The sequence below is a fragment of the Pseudopipra pipra genome, chromosome 2, assembly GCF_036250125.1.
Source record: "Pseudopipra pipra isolate bDixPip1 chromosome 2, bDixPip1.hap1, whole genome shotgun sequence".
In the NCBI taxonomy this organism is placed as follows: domain Eukaryota; kingdom Metazoa; phylum Chordata; class Aves; order Passeriformes; family Pipridae; genus Pseudopipra; species Pseudopipra pipra.
Window position 1 is genome coordinate 108,999,909 of NC_087550.1, and position 17,665 is coordinate 109,017,573.

Sequence of the window (17,665 nt, forward strand, 5' to 3'; positions counted from 1 at the left end):
CTTAAACTCTGACACCATTCAGAAATGTTAAAAGGCATTACCTAATTATTTTCCGTCTTTAATCTACATTTATAAAGATACAATCATACATAATAGGTTTTGTCACTTGGGCTATTTTTGTTACTTCAAGATATAGATTTGGTTTTTTTAATGTAAATGAAATTGCTGTCAATCCAGCAGTTTTGAAAACTAAATATACACACATAGATATTCAGCACTCACACTGTACAGTTACAAATCTACTTCCTTCTGCAACTTTGTGTGTATACTCAGATGCATCCATGAGAAAAACCTAAACAAAAAAAACTCACCAAAAAACGAAAAACCCCATGAGTAATGTTGACATTCTAAATTGTAGACAAGAGATGAACATCATCTCTTCAAAAGATACTGTTACTTAAGGCCAGATCACACTGCAGCAGGTCTTTTCCCTTATTATTTATAGCCAAATAATTTTGACACCAAAATCCCCACCATGTAATTTATTATGCTAATAAATCATAATACACTATATCAAAGAACATAGGATGGTAATTAGCTACCTTGTTTTCCAAATAATTGTGTAATTAAAAGGACAAATATATTATACTAGTATAATGCTCAGTTTTGTCAGAAGATAATTAAAAGGGTACAAAACATGGTGTTGTTGCACATGACTCTTTAACCAAAGGCTGATGGCCTTGTTTCCATCTCAACCATACAGAGAAGAGTAAGAAGAGCCTGTGGTGTGGCTAAGACTATATTTGTATCACCACTTCATACAATTTAAAGACAACATTTTAAACCTGCTTTAGTTCATGTTACAGCAAGAGTATTCATTCCTATGTGATGAAGTAAAGATGTAGAGTTTCACTTTTAAACTTGAGAATGTAATTTAGATTACTTCCCTGAAGTTTATAACAGATAACGAAAAGCAGCAGACAAAAACCTCTTCTGCAAAGTTCTATCATCCACAAAACGGGATTTTTAAACCTAATCCTATTAAAATACTAAAGATTTGCAATGATGAGAGTGAATGCTGTACAGAATTACCAAGAAAATATGAGATAAGAAAAATACGTTTAAGAAAAACTCAAAAGAGCACAGTAAACTGGCCCACTTCTATAAAAAAAGGCCTCTTCACTTAAAATTACCACAACACTGTATACATTCCTTTTAGACAGAGAAGGTAAAGTGCCTTTTAAAATACATCTATAAAACTAGCTCTTCTTGAAGTACATCAAAGAAAATATCCCTCTTCAGTGGATATTGTCCCATCTTTCCCATACCTTTCTTGTCAGACAGAAAATTAGAGTATTTTAAATACAGTTAAACTGTTTGGAATATATTTTCTAATACCCATTTCCAGGTCGATGTATGCTAGAAAATGGGAGAAAACATTAAGTTGTGATTCTTTTCCCTATGTTTCTCAATCATCCTCATATTTTTTTGCAGATCACAGTCAAGAAAGCCCAGTCTTTAGCTATGCCATGCAAATCTATTTGTTTAAAAAGCTGCCACTGTCAATGGCAGAAAAGTTAAATGGTGTCACAGGATCACCCCTGGGCTGTTCTTAAGAGATCCAAAGCTCATAGGTGAATTGGATACTAATCCATCACTATATAGTTCTTTTCTTTTGTCCAGTAGGTATTTTCTTGTTTTGCTCTTCTAATGTCTTTTCTCTCGCTTATATCTTATTTATATCTCTCTCTCACACTCATTCTAGGAATAAAGAAGAATTAGTCTGCCCCTTCCTCTTGGCAACCATTACTCCTTTATTTAACCCAAGAAACATTTAAGCAGGGATAAGAGAAGAAAATCACTTCATTACACTGCTCCTGATTGTGAGAACCATGGAAAACAACAACTGAAAACAATGGTAGTACATTGCCACTGAAGTATCCATGTTATTTAGATGCAGACAGATAATTAGAACATCAAGTCCTGTGTTTATCTGTCATAGATTTATTTCAATTAATGATTGATTTATATTTTATAAAATATTTTGATATATATTTTAAAAGTTAAAAAAATTAAATTTAATTAAATTAGTTAAATAGAGCTCCACAGGGAAATAATGACTCAAAACTGCAAGATGCCCTTAAAAGACTGGACTTGAACAAACTCTTGAATTTCATATGTAAACTTGACCAGTTTAATCTGGTTCCAGAAGTTGATCACATACTCTCTCACCTGAATTCCTCATCCAGTTGAGAAACAGGCATTTTGAATTTGCGAATGCTTTACAGAATCTTAAGCAGAATAATGTCTTTTATTTGGAAAAATGAAGCTTGTGTTAGTTCACAGTAAGTACTAAGAGTGCTGGTACTTTATTCATGTTGCAGATAACTATTGAACTGCTCAGACTAAATCACTTACCTTATAAAAATAAATGCATGTTTTGTATAACTATTTTCCTTATTCATTCTTGTTCAATACATAGTCTAATTGGTATGAAAAGACAGTGTCTCCTGACGTTTATCATTTGATCAATATTAATATCTTTCTCTGTATGGCCAAAATCCAGGCCCAAATATTTCACTAGTAAAATGACCATAAATTTCAACAGAATGTTTGTGTGTAATAAAATTACTGAAATTACTTAGATAAGCCTATCTTTTTCCTTATATGTACATCAATAGATACATAATTTTGACAGATTGCAAGTGACTCTCTTGTCTTAAAAATACTCTGGCTTACTATTTACAGTATGCATAGTTCAGCTGAGAGAGAAAAACTAAAAGACCACCACATGTAACTGCAGAAAGAATGTTGAACAGCTTGATAAAATATGGTAATAGGACATATGAAGTAAGAATTTAGAGTGTAGGCTTTGCACCTGTGTTGATCTAGAAAATGTTTTCTCACGATAAAGGCCTTCAGTACTCCACACTCAGAGTAATTTCAGTCAGCTCAGGAAAATCTAAACTGAGCCATGATACAAACACGCTCAGAGACTGATGAAATGAAAGCATTGGAACATTTTTTTTCTATAAAACAGACATTAAGTAAAGCTAATTTAGTAAAATGTAATCAACATAATAATAACTGATTTTGATTCTGACTTGAATTAAACTATCTGCTTTTTCTCTGCAACAGCTAACTATTGCCAACACCCTGTAAGAGTGACATAAACTGTTGCTGAAAAACTGTAACTGAAAGATTTTAAGTTACTGTTTTTAGAGGTTTAGACTGTAGTAGAGGGAATCAACAACTTTTCTGAAAATACTGTGTGACTGACAAGGCTTAATGATTTCAGATTCTGCAGAGAAATTTTAGAAATAAATGTCCATAAACCTCTTTAATGTTACAATTTTTACTGTATTTTTTTTCAACAGATGTGCAATTTTAGTACGCAAAAAATTCATTTTGCCCTAGGATTAAACTTTAATGGCTTGCTTTAATGGCTTGCTTTTTGAAGAGTACCTTACACTTTCATGAATAGCAAAGGGATTATGGTTAATCATAATTTTAAAACATTATAGTAAAATATTCCACTCTTTAGTAAGCTATTTGAATTTCACAACTGAAATTACTAAAAACTGATTTCAAATGGAAATTTTTAGCTGAAATGAAGTAGAACATCTAACTTGTCTTAGAACAGAATTATAAATCTGACTGCCTGAAATTTGAATTTTCTGCCAACTGTTTATTTTGCCACATATGAATAAAGACATTGTGTGAGAGAAGAATCTTGCAAGAGAACAAGGACTCCAAATTTTTTTTTTCCACTCAGTGTCATTTTGGGTTTTGTGCGGTTGCATTTCTGTGTTTGTGTGCCATGTTTAACCTGTGAAAGCAATGAACCCACCTTTTTCCCTACAGAATGTCACATCGAGGACCACTACACCAAATTGATTAATGTCTCAAAAATGTCATTAAACAGAACATGAAGTGTTTGAGGTAATATAATTGCATCTCATTCTATCATCAAAAGTGGTGACAGAAAATCCCATTTTATAAATATACACCCATATATACTTGTCTATTAGTTGTTGGATATTTACTGCTACCTATTTGTAAGACAATCAGGATTTTACAAGAATCTGCCATGACAGAGAGAATAAATTCTTATAAGGTCATGGTTTCTATATCTTTCTGACAGATCTTCCCAACAAATATTGGGGAAAAGTAAAATCCAGGGGAGAATTTTAATTTCACACTTTGATATCAAAAATGTATTATCTCCAACAAAGGTAAGAAATGCAAATCTGTCATTAAGCAACATAATTAAAGGTTTTCTTCAGTGCAGTCTTGCTATGTTTATTCAATGAAGCATAATAGATTGCAAGATATACAGTACAACTAAATCCTCATTGATTTATAATAACAACCTTCAGTTCTTAAATAACTGTTATCGAATACATTATCAATTATAAATAAAAATACAGCTATTTCTTTGTTTTAAAGAAAAAATCGATTTTATATTTTTATTGTATGGTTTTATTTAGTTGGTGGTTAACATAGAAAAATCTCTGTGAAAGATATTTTTGCTGGTATATGCATGTGTTCAAATGAATAGTTTGAATTTTCATTTTTCTTTTGTATTTTAAAATCTTTCACAAACAATTAATGAATCCTCACAACATCCCTGTGAGGTAGGTATTTGTGTTGTTTAAAAAAAAAAAGAAAAAAAAACCTTGAGAAATTCTCTGTTTCACTGATTCAGCAAAGTCAAAATAATAACAAGGCAGTTGCACTTTGCACTCTGATTATAGTAATGAAAATACACTGCCCCTCTCAAGTTTCAGTAGCTTCTATATAACCTCCAAAATATTTCATATGAATATCACCTCAGTCACTGTCAAAACAGCAAGACATTTTTCATGAGAAATGAGAAGGATACAGTAATTGTCCTGTGTACATGTAACTTTCATTGAATGACCTTATTCCCTAGATAAATTCTAACAAGTATCCTTCTTGCATGGAATATTTGAGAATATTAAAAAACTTAACCTTAAAAGGTTATATATTATATAAATTATATATTTTAACAATATAAACATATGTAATGGTTACATGAGTTTAAAATGTTGATGAGTGTATTCCTCTGAGGAATTAAAAAACATACGTGCTTATGTATCTACCTTACATATTTTATATAAAAATATGCTAATATAAAGTTTATTGATCTGCTAGTAAAATTTTATAATGGATATATTCATCTCCTGTCATGGTAGGTGGTGGGTGACATAAAAAGTGCATTGCCAGCAAAATGTGTTTATATAAATTGCATGCAAAATCTGATCCCTTATTTGCTTATCAAAGGAGCAAATATATTCATTATAAAAAAAAGCCAACTCATTTACAAGACAAAGTGAAGCTTGCTCTAGCTCCATGTCAATATAAACAATTTGCACCTGATTACATCCATCAAGTTTAATATAAACCATAGTAATCTGAAGAGTGTAATCAGATGGAACAAGATTTAATAACATACAAACCAAACTTAATGTTTCTCTGATTGTTTCCATTAACTGCATAACTGTCCAAAGTATTAGTTTCACATATACATTATTTAATATTAGAAAAGTTAAAAATACACAATATAATACATTATATAGAGGAATATATTTCTCAAAAGGTTATACATAATGCTGATTTTTAGAACTTTTTTCATATTTTAAAGCATACTTTATATCAATTAAAAGTAACACTTTATATATTTAAAATTTCATTATCCTGTCAGTATGTTTTCTCTGCAATCTAGGTGCATTTAAAAATAAATAAATAAAATTGTATTTTGATGAAACACCCTTTATCCACTAGCACCTTAAGATTACAGAAGAGCACATAAAGCAACAAATTCCTTGAGAGCAGGTCTCATCTTTCTTCATAAAGCCCAGAAGACAATAAGCAGAGTAGTAGGAATAGCAAGGCAAAACCTTATAAGTGCAAAAGCGACCTCTGGTAACCTTCTAAATGGGTAACACTGAATACATATTTTGATCATAAATCTGGAATAGTGAAAATTTCCCTTTTATTTATCCAGTTACCGCAGTATTTATAAACAAGTAAGAATAATTACATTTTATATACGACTAAACAAAATCAGAAGACATGAAGATGGTTCATAAAATTTTGTTTTCAACCTGTCAAATTTAAAGGTACACTTTCTTACAAAAACTTTTTTGAGAATGCAAGCATTCAAAGAAGAGGCCATGTATATATAGTGTCATAAAAATTTTTCAAGTCACTTCCTAAAGTGAGTATAACATGTTATGGACAAATAAAAAAACCAATTAAAATTGGCATGAGATGGGTAGTTTGGAAAAGACAATTTTTGTGTTTTACATGTTCAGTGAACCAAATAGATGCATGGCAAACTAATGTTTCTAAACTGATAAATGTTATGGAAAAATAATGAGGCAACAGAAATAAACACAAATTTTTCATTGCTGAGTTTTTTCTTATTGACTGATATAACTCAAGGGCAATTTTAAGACAAAAGCAGAGCACTACTGTATTGGAGTATATAAAGATTCCCCCACTTGCAGACAATAGGGTTTTTCTTATTAATATCTGAAGAGTTGACAGTGACCCTGAAGCTCTCACTGTTAGTAGGATGCTGTTAGTAGTAGCAGTTGCAAACATATGGGTTTGCCAGTAACAACTCACAATTTGTGCATAGTTGAGTCTTCGAAACTGAGCAAATTTGCTCTCAAAATCTTGCCAGCGCTTGCTGAGCTGTATCAGGGTTGGCTCCACTGCTTTTGCAGCCCCATCCTTAGACAAGCGTTCAGCCTGCCTGTGCACCGCATTCAGATCTTCCTTCTTCTTCTCCAATTCTCCACCAATCTCCTAGTGAGCAAAACCAATACAGGGCCCAGGACAGTTAGCTAACTAGATCAATCAACTTGAAATTAGCAAAATACTTCTGTCAGAAAATCCATTTCCATTTTATTGTTACAATCGAAATTTACAGCTATTTCATATCTTATTTTACATTTAAACAAAACAAAGATAATTGAAATTGAAGAACCTTCTTGGAGATGGGCTGTAGAGATACTAACTGCTAGTATTCTCTGAAACTGTTAGCAAAGGCCAACAGTTTCCACATTCAGATTCTTGCTAGTACACTGGGATGGGCAATTGGAGAAATTATTTTCTCAATAAGGGTCAGGATATTCAGGACTAATATTGTTCGAACAGCTTACAAATATATTATTAGACTCTTTAATGTATTAGTTAACTCCTATTTTACTCTGTGGGAAACTCAACAGAGAATGAAGCAAAGAAAGACGATGTAAAATAAACCAGGAAAATCTTTGACAGTATGTAAATAAATCTATAGACTTTGACAGTGACATATGAGTATGCTCTGATGAAAATGAATGTGCTAACATGAGATAGAGGTCATCCATATATCGGTAAGTCATTTGTTCATCTGGAACAAAGATACACAAAATCAATTACAATTTTTACTAGAAAACATTTGATGCTTCTTAATACATTGCACACTTCTTGTATTACTGATAAAACATTATATTTAGTGTGTTTCAAATTATTTATATAACATTCTGTATAACAAACAAATACAAAATATAGTACAACAAAGAAATGTCAGTTTGAACACAGATAATTAGGGTTCATTTTACTATAAATAGAAATAAGAAGAAAACTGCTAATTTTCTATATCTATATTATTGTTTGTTGCATTTGCTGTCTGTTGAACTGACAAACTATCACTCAAAATATCTACCATTGTCAACCCAAAACAACATTACCTTTAGCTTCTGCTCATCTTTCTGGTCTGGTAGACCGGCTAACTTTTTCTCAATGTCATCCAGCCATGTCATTAGGTCATCAGCCTGCCTCTTGTACTGATACCATTGATGAGAAATCTCTAAAGCCTTTTTTCTTCTTTGAGATCTCAAGTCCTGTTCACAGTGCAGACATTATTAGAATATGAATGAAAGGCTTATAAAATATGAATTGGTGTGTGTGAACACTGTAGGGAAAAAAGTGTACAAGGCCACTATTTTTTTAATTAAATGTTGATATTTAAAGCAAGTATATTAGTAATTGAACATATTTTCATCAGTTCAATAATTTTTGGTTGGTTTGTTTTAAAGGAAGTTACCTAATTCAGTTTTGTTCACATGTTGAATAAACCACTGAGACAGTCATCAATATTCATAGAAGTTAAGACTCTTACATAAATGTCAATATTTTATATAAAACACTTCTGCTCAGAATACTTACTGGACAGATGGAAACACAGCCCACTTAGTATCTAGCCAAAAGTGGGGCTTCTGTATTTTGCGGTCTCCTGTGAATTTCTAGCCTGCATGAAACTCTGTAGCTATTCAAATGAAAGTCATTGCAATGCAGAAATGTATGCAAAGACAAGTTTCCTTTTTCTAAATTAAATATCATGTATATAATAAATGTCTTGTGTTTATAACTCCACTTTAAGAGGTATTAAAATTTCTCTTTAGCAGGAAGGTAAAGAATGTATGATTTTTCCCCCATAAATGTTATTAAACACATATGTGCTTCAGCTGCTTAACTTTGCTTGCAGAGAATTGAGAGAATATTTTAATTACTATAACTTCTTATTAAGAAGTAAATTTAAAAATTCCTGGTACATTTTATATAAAAACACTCAGATGAATTTGAGTTGAATTGTTGAATTTTGTTTGACAAGGGTGAATGCCTTAACTGAGTCACCCAAAGGAAAATCTATCACTCTCTTCCATAAAACAGCCAGCAAGGATCTGGTCAATAGCATAGGGCTAGAAATATTGTTTTTGTTTCTCCAACATAAAAGTTATGAATTGCTTCCATTTAGCTTGGAACAGTTGAAGACACACCTAATAGATTTCCAGGTTCTTTTAAATATGGACAAAACAATAGTAAATTCCAGCTATCCTTCTCCTGAATTCACACAGATCTGCAAAATTTTAAGAATTGGAATGAAATCCTCAGGAAAGGAAAGAGGCTGCTTAAAAGTAAGTAATAATAAGATGTGAACATGCCATGTTCCCCAAACCAAGGACAACTTAATCAAAATTATCAAAAGAAATTAAAATTCTACTTGCTGATGAGATAAAAATTCTTCTATAGTAGCCAGAGCCTACAGCTCCAGGTAAGTGACCAAGGTGACTCTACAACTGTAAGATTCTATCTTTCCTCATTTTTATTTTTCCATGGAAAGACAACACTTCCAATTACACATATTTGCTGGCCCAAATAGGTCTCACCATGTGTGTTTCTAGGAACAACACCATACAGTTATACCTCCAGGATTGTGGCAACACAGAATTTTCACACGCAGTTTTGGTTTCCAGCCTCCTAGCTGCTTGGTCTATTGGTACTACCACCCCCCCTGCTCTAGAGTGGCTGGAGCCATCCTTGTTACTGAAGAATGCAGTGTGTAAATATTTTACTAAAGGAGAAACCGACTCATTCATGGCCAGAAGTATGTTATGCAACTGAGAATATAAGTTTGTGAAAACTGATTCAGTCTTGACTGCTGTTGGAGAAATATAAAACACACATCATATATTAAAAAAGGGATTATCAAAGCAATCATTGTTGTCCAAGTGGCAATCACACAATTGTAATACTGTGGATAAGACTACTTCTTAAGATGGAGATTGTAAAATGCCTTTTGCAAGGCATCAAGAGAACTGCATAAGAAAATACATCTGTAGCCAAATAGTTTCAGGTTACTCATCTCTAAATAGTAATGAAGACTCATTTAACAAAACAGTGCCCTGAAATGAAGACAAAAATGGTTTTAGTAGCATGTGCTTATAATTGTAGCTCCTATACCTTGAGGGCATTATGTTTAGTCCGCAACAGCTGTTGTTTTGTCTTTATTTCCTCACGTTTTCTCTCATCTGTGACTCCCTTTTGAAGCCTGTCGCCCCTTTGCAGCAATTCTTTCACTGTTCTCTCATCCTCTTCACTCTGAGTTTAAAAAAAACCCACAAAATAACGTGCATCTTAATCTAATTATTACTTAACTAAGAGATACAGACATACAAAAATATCTTTCCTCTGCTAAAGTAGGCATGTAACAGCTACTTGTAGTTCTGTATTGAAGTTTGAGTAACTTACACTTGCTTTCTACAACACATGTAGCCACTTGAAGGATAAAAGTAAGACAGCACTGAAAACCTACACGTTTGATGTTAGACTTTACGCAACATCCAGCATAACAGGATGAAAACATTAAAGGCCAAAAGGTAAAATATATTTTACTTTAAAGCAAAAAGAATAGATATATCCAAAATATTCCAAATTACTGTCAGTAGTGATTGAAAGTGCCAGTACAGCAGGAGACCATGCAATTCCTGACCATTCCATGTATCATCACTTTGCAAACCAGCTATTCTGGAAGGAAAAATGGTATCGTTAAATATTTTTTATGCAAGAAGCTGAATCTGTGCCACAGTTTCTGGGGGTGTCTTGTACCACACTGAACATTTGGATGTAAAGAAAGGGAACCAAATATGCTCAAGCAGTGGAAATTGCCCCTTCAAACTTGATTCACTTAGAATTTACCACTGCAGTACATGCTGCCTTAACTGTTATTTTTCCTGCATAAATGAAAAAAAAGTCCTGTAAAGATTCCTTCCAGCACTGACATAAAATAGACATTTTTGAGGACTTCCTTAGAAGGGAAATAATATTGAGTCTTTACATTTGTTAGAAACAAATATATATTTGATCTTTCTGAGGATTCATGAAGAGCAGGTTTTAAAGATGAATCTCCATTATTGCACAGCCAAGAAATGTTATCTCTCTGAAAATCACTTTGGAAAAAACATACCACAATGGCAATAATAGCAAAACCCAGCAATATTTAACTTCTCTTTTCTCTTTTTCCCCCCCCAACATACATAAATGATTTTACTCCTTGCAGTCAGCAAACGTGAGTAATAAAGCTTACGACAGACAAAAAAAAATTTAAATTGCATGTTATAAGAAGATTGGTTAAGAACAAATTAGCAAGTGACATTCTTTTTGATTAGCATTTATTTTTAGTGAATGTATTCTTTTACTATATTGCCCATTTAGATACATCGTTCTGACTTTGGTCTTCATGCTGCTGCAGAGATTTTAATATTCATTCCCTATTCTCTAATACTGCTGATACTATATACAACTCATAGATAATATTCCCGCTTAGTGTTTTCATAAGGATCAATTTTTTTTTTTCTGCCAAACTAGAAATTAAGTTAACTAAAAATTTTAGTTAATGCTAATTTGGGACTTTTGATTTTATAATATATTAACATAGTAAAATTTTGCCCAAGGTATATCTACAGATTCTAACACAAATATGGGTTTCTAATTTTAACTCAGGTTTCTTCATCTCCATGTCTAGTTTGCTCTGACTTCCATTTCAGCCAAATTACCATATCTTTATTGAAGTCCTCCTCTTTCAGATTCACTCCCTGCTGAATTTCAACCTCCAGTGGTTCAAGCATTTTTTGTATATCGAAGTCAAATTGCTCCAATTCCTTCACAGGAATGAAGGGCTAAAATGGGAGAAATATAAAGATTTTTTATTTTAAGCACACAATAATTTTATAAGAGACATAAATGAAAAGAGACATCTGTTCTATCCCCTATTGCTAAAATAATGGTAGACTTTCCATCACACTGAAAAATATCTACACCATACAACTCAAAGTACCCAAAGATACAAATAAAGATAGGAATATATGTAGGATTTCCATGCAAGTAAACAAAAGAATTCTACGGTGAGTGAAAATGAAAAGAGAAAAAAAAAGATAGTTTCCAATATGCGTGTAAGAAAAGGTACAAATAAACAGTGTAATATAAAAATTTGTCTAAAAAAAATGATGTTTACACTATTTGGTTAAGTCTGGTTTGTCAGAAATTATTCATACAACAAGCAATACATTCAGATGAAAAAACCCTACTATTACCAATTGAGAAAATTTTAATGATACTCTGGTTCAGTTTTGAAATTATTGCTCTCTCACAAAAAACAGGAAAAGTGTCAGGTAAATTATACAAAACAAAGGACAAAGTCTCTGTGTAAAATATTCCTCTAATAATATTACATAACATATTGAAAAAAACCAACAAAACTTCAGTAAAAGAGCTTCTGTTTCAAAAAGTCTCAACAAAAATTCTGGACCAAACAACTGTCAACCAAACAAAATAGACACAATTGCTCCAAAATAAATCACAGTAAAATTAAGGTGCTTTAGCTTTGTATTCAGTTTTAAACTCTCAAACAAGAGACTTGACACTTATTAACAATAATACACCACCCTTTGTTGATCTGATACATGAGTGCCTGTGAATAGTTTAATGTACAATATACAATATATTTATTAAGTGCATTGCAAAGGATCAACAGAAAAAGCTTTCTTCTTTCAAAGCTTCAAATGCAAGAACAAGAAAAAAATCTCAACAGTTTTTGCATAATATTTAGATTTAAAGGTAATTAATACTTTATAACATTATAGGAACTCTTGGACATACACTTGTCACCCTGTTAAAGACATAAGCACATTATATTCTAACCAGCTCTCTTTCACTCTTCCCTCCAGTATAATTAGTTGTTATTATTATATGCAAAAACTTGTAATGAAGATGGTAACAATCAAAATTAAACAGATAAAACAAGAGAGACAGGATGTCAACTGAAATTTGTTCTCAGCTGTTCAGAGATGACCTGGAAGAATCAGGGTAGAAAAGTTTTAATTGTATTTAGTTGATTATTTTAATTACAAAGATTTTGCACTCACAAACATTAATGGAAATACAATAATGTACAATATTTATAGAGAATAATCCTGTGTTCACAAATTCTCATCAAGAAGCTCAAAATTGCACTCAGCAAGCACTTCAACTGAGGTAGAAATAATAGCATACTACACAGTAATTTCTTCTCAAACACTCTGAAGCATATTTTCTAAAGCACTTAAATCTCATTAAAAGACAAACCAACTAATAAAACTGGAATATAAGTTTTATAATCTATAAAAAAGGTTAAAAATACTGATGAAAAGGAGAGTGGAAAGAAAAATATTAAATTAAGTTCCAATAACTGAATGAGGTTCAAAGACTACTTGAAAATGTTAAGTCTAATTTCAGTACACTATGAACATTTTGTTAATTCAGGACACGACCATTACATACTACCATTTACTAATTTAGTAGATAATTTCTTATTTTCTTAACTGTTGTACTGATAATTGGATCTGAAAAAATATAGCTAATTTGAAAACAGATGAGAAATTATTGAAAATAGGTTATGAGAGCTTTCAATCTTCTTGAATTAATGTCTTAATCTTTCACCATGTGAAGAATTTTTACCTGGATATGGGGGAAAAAAAAAGTAATCGACTTAGGAAGTATAATATCACCATATAATAATAACTTTTCAGCTCATGAAGCTGAATTGAAGACTAAGGGAAGTGCAATTACCTACATTACACAGTAGACAAAATAAGGCACCCAGCAATTTGGTCCTTTATCCAAATGCAAGTCAGTAGAACTGTCAATAATTCAGACAAGTGTTTTTCTCTCCATCTGATGCAATGCTGATTATTATAGGTGTCCTTTGGGAATCACATTCCAGTTGTCCATTCCCCAAAGGCCCCCTGGAAAAGTTCCCCTAAATTCTAATTTAACATTATAATTGCGTGCTGATGTAACTCCTCTCATCTTGCTAGGTACAAGCTTACTGCGGTATGGCCATTCCAGTTCATCTTGCCTCTACAATCATAAATGGAAGAACACCCGAAAGAGAAGGTTGCCAGGTGAAAGACATTTGCAGGCTGTGTTCTGAAGACACTTCATCTTGATAAGCATTTTTTTTCCTTCTCCAAGTGAGCCCACAACTTGCAATGCAAACCGCGGACACACAATATGCCATTTACAGGCAGTCTCATTTTTCCCTAATACAAGTAATAATTTCACAGGACCCTATCAAAGGCTGCACCAGCTCTGTATGCTTACAACATCATGGAAGTGCAAAGTAAAACTGAGACAGAAATCCAGACTGCAGACAGCAGATGTTCAGAGCAAAAACATCAAACAACACAGTTGTTTGGGCTTTTTGCCAAGATGTCCTCAGTCTACAGTTTGTACTTGTGTAAGAAGTAGGTGAGAAGCACACTGGAATGACTGAAATACTACTGATAGCCATTAGGAAAAAAAAAATTGCCTTTGTTCAGAGCACAGATTATTTGTTTTTGTTTCAGAAATGAAACCTAAATAAACCCAAATATCCACAAAGATGTGCTGGTTAGGCAGGGTATTGAGCGCTGCATAGTCCCCAAACAACTCATGAAAACCATGTCTCTTCACTTATGCTTTTTGCAAAGCTTATTTCCTGCTTTGCCATGGATCCTCTGTGCATCTATTTCCAGTGTTATTACAGTAATCAGTAAAAATACTTTAGATCAGGATCCATGCATTCCCATTATCCTATATACCAACCTGCATGGCTGCCTGATTTAATCTGTTGAATAGCTCTTCACAATAAAGGTAGCAAATATAATAGAGAAAGTAGGTGTCTTATGTCCTTCCTCATTCCAATTCAGAAGTCACACTCAGTTGGCTAAAAATTACCTAATCCATACTGAATTCAGATCCAGTAATCAAATTAGTTGTGCAAATGAGTAGTTGAAGTATCATTGATATAAGCTCTATCTACTTATTTCTGTCTCAAACCTTTGTGAATCATAGACTCAGGAAAAGACTGAGTGCATTTAATGAAAAATTAGCTCTCAAAACCCAATCTATATAAAAAAAAAGGCTACTCATACTTTGAGAAGTTAAAGAATCTTACTAATTCTCAGATGTTCATTTTTTGTAAGTTAATGAAATAATCATTGTTACATTCATACAAAGTCAGTGAATACTTCTAATTGTGAAACCCCAAATATTCACACTTCAGAAAAAAATATATTGTTAGGCTCTACGTTGTTTTCCTTTAAAAGCTTAATTTTTGGAAAAACTGCAACCCACTACGTAGTTGCAATTGCGCACCCTGTATAAATGACATTTTTTTAATGCATCTCCTTAAGGAAGCAAGTCCTCCTACCTTTACACTTTTAATTCTCTGTGATACAGTTGCAAATCGCTGGTTGAGCTCTGACAGTTTAGGCTCTATTACTTTCCTGCAGTGATCCCCACGGTTTGTCATCAAGTGCATCGCCTGGTCACGCACAGAGTCCACCTTTGGGTGAATGTCATTCAGCTCAGCCTTTAAGCGCTACAGTCCGTGAGCAAGAGACAGGGCTTGAAGTTAGTAATAAATGCAAAGAGAGAGAAAGAGAGAGAGAGAGAAAGTGTGCAAAGGAATAGGGAGCAAAACCACAAAGCAAATTCAGATAATTATGCATGAGTGTGTAAATCCAGTAGAAGTACATTAGACAACATTCCCACTCACGTCCCTCAAATTTACAGGAGGAACGTATCTAAGTGTCTGTTTTAATATTTCCTAAAGGAAATTAATGGTGATCATTATTTCCAGGCAGATTCTTATCTGCAATAATATTGCACCATATTTCAGAATACACTAAATTATTCTATGTTCCTAAAGCTAGAAAGAGCTGCTAATTCATGTATTATGGAACTAGATATATGGTTGTTGCTCTCATTACTGTTCATGGACATAGTTCAGGCAGGTAAAAATGACCAGCTGAAAAACTCATAATTTTTTCCATAAGTCTACTACAAAAAAAAGAAAAAAGAGGGCAAAAATTTTTATCCTCTGCAATAGTAATCTTAATAGTAGATCCCAGGATGAGCAGATGTAAAAAAAGGATAACAAGGCATTCAGGAATCATGAACACAGTGGGCATTGAGAATTACATTTAATTGTCTGCATGAAATGCCTTTGTGCAATACAAACATATACACCAGTATTGATGTCAAAGACAATTTTACTTTGTATCTGATGGTAGAAAAATTGTTCATTCAACTACAAAAAGCCAGTCCCGTAATCCTGCTGAGATCAATGAGGCATTGATTTATGCTCTGCCTTGGAATTTGTAAAGTTTTGCTTTAGTAAATGGCATCATTATGTTAGTGTCAGCAATACAATTCTGATTTTGATTTGCAAACTGTTCCTCAGATAGTATATCCTGACCATGGAGTTCAATACAAAGCAAATTTTCACACTGGTTTCAGAAGAAAAAAATGTCCATATAGATAATAATTTAAAATTGTTCATAAAGAAGGTATTTTAAATGAGATACTTTAAAATTCACATACATATTGCAGGCTAATTTTTCATCATTTGTCCAAAAGATGCAAGCAGCCAATTAAAACCTTCTGAACAATACTAATACTAACCCATGATTATACAGCTAGTTCACCATATAACACTCTTGCCTGTGGTGCTGGTCCAGCACCAGTGTAAACAGTGTTTATAGAATTAAAACAATCATAGACAGAGATACCATAGATATTGGAAAAGTATCACAGAAAAACAGAAATACAATTAAAAATGAAAGGTACAGAAAAGAAGAAAAAAAGATTTTGTTCAACCAGAACAAAACTTTGTGTTTAAGGAGTATTTTCCAGCAGACGTGTTTAATAAGCTGCTGTTCTACTCACCAGGAAGTCTCCAAGACTTATAATAACAATCTGGTTTTTATTTCTGCAGGGATTTAACTTTGGTAATACAGAGAAAATTTATTAAGTAATCTACAAGCTGCCAGAGGGTAGCTTTATCACAGAAAAAAAAAGAATTTTAATCAATTTGTGATACCTTTCAATATATGCTAGTTTTGACATAATCCTTTTTAGAATAAAATTAATGCTTTCCAGAAAATCACATTTTTTTACCTTAAGAATTTCCTCTTTTTGCTGGGGTTTTTGTTTATCAGATTCATCCAACAGTATTTCAGCACGATACATCCAAGTTGTGACATTAGCTAAGTTCTGATCAAAAGCCTCCATGTGCTTTTGATATTCCTGTATGTGGAAAAGGTAAATACTGCATACAAAAAATGTAATCAGAACTGAAACAGTAGCTGTAATTATACCAATTGTGGCAAACATGCACACATTATGATATTATGAAAACTTGTTTATTTTACACAATATCTGCTTGTTCTGTGAAGGATAGAATCTGTTGTTTGTTTGCTTCACTTTATATGTGAAGCATATAAAGACATTCTAGGAGTGAGAGAGAAGATTCCAAAGTGACAGGCGGGAGGACAATAAAATCACAGCAAGATGCCAGTGTCCGCAGCTCAGCGGGGCTGCTGAGAGGAACAGGAAGCTGTTAGCCAGACATACTGGAGGTGGAGAGAAGACTTTCCCAAGAATGAGGTACAGAACTCATTTTGGAAAGACAGTAAGTTGATTGAAACTCAGATGGCAACAAGGATGCACTCGCAAAGTCACAATCAAGAATGGTAGCTTTGTATCTAAACCTCTTATTTACATTTCACCTAACTTCTCTGCTTTGAGATTTTTTATCTTTTTTTTAAAGCTATTCTAGTTGATATTCTGACAAATCTTCATTTCTCTACTTAATTTAGAAGCTTTTTCTTTTTTGGTGACCTCACTACAATGTGGCCTATGCATATCCCACAAAACACATATGCACAACCACAGACCTGATATCAAAGGCATTCAAAATAATTCTTTTGGCCTCCAAATGTATGTACTGGTTTTTTTACACTGTAAAATTGGTAAAAAATCCAACTACCTCTCTTAGATCCTTTTA

The 17,665-nt window shown here is 32.8% G+C and overlaps 1 protein-coding gene across 15 annotated transcripts in view; it reads right to left on the bottom strand.

Annotated features, from left to right (window-relative positions):
- Window positions 1–17,665, bottom strand: part of DMD (dystrophin) — a 1,059,271-nt gene that overhangs the window by 594,745 nt on the left and 446,861 nt on the right. For 12 of the 15 annotated variants that reach the window (XM_064646820.1, XM_064646822.1, XM_064646818.1 and 9 more), the window contains 6 exons: window positions 16,777–16,905; window positions 15,026–15,196; window positions 11,352–11,474; window positions 9,760–9,897; window positions 7,707–7,859; window positions 6,598–6,780 (listed from right to left, as the gene is read on the bottom strand). In XM_064646820.1, the coding sequence (XP_064502890.1) occupies window positions 6,598–6,780; window positions 7,707–7,859; window positions 9,760–9,897; window positions 11,352–11,474; window positions 15,026–15,196; window positions 16,777–16,905 (897 nt within the window). Of the gene's footprint in view, window positions 1–6,597; window positions 6,781–7,706; window positions 7,860–9,759; window positions 9,898–11,351; window positions 11,475–15,025; window positions 15,223–16,776; window positions 16,906–17,665 lie in introns of those variants that run through there. The other 3 variants (XM_064646827.1, XM_064646824.1, XM_064646826.1) reach the window with 3 other exon arrangements.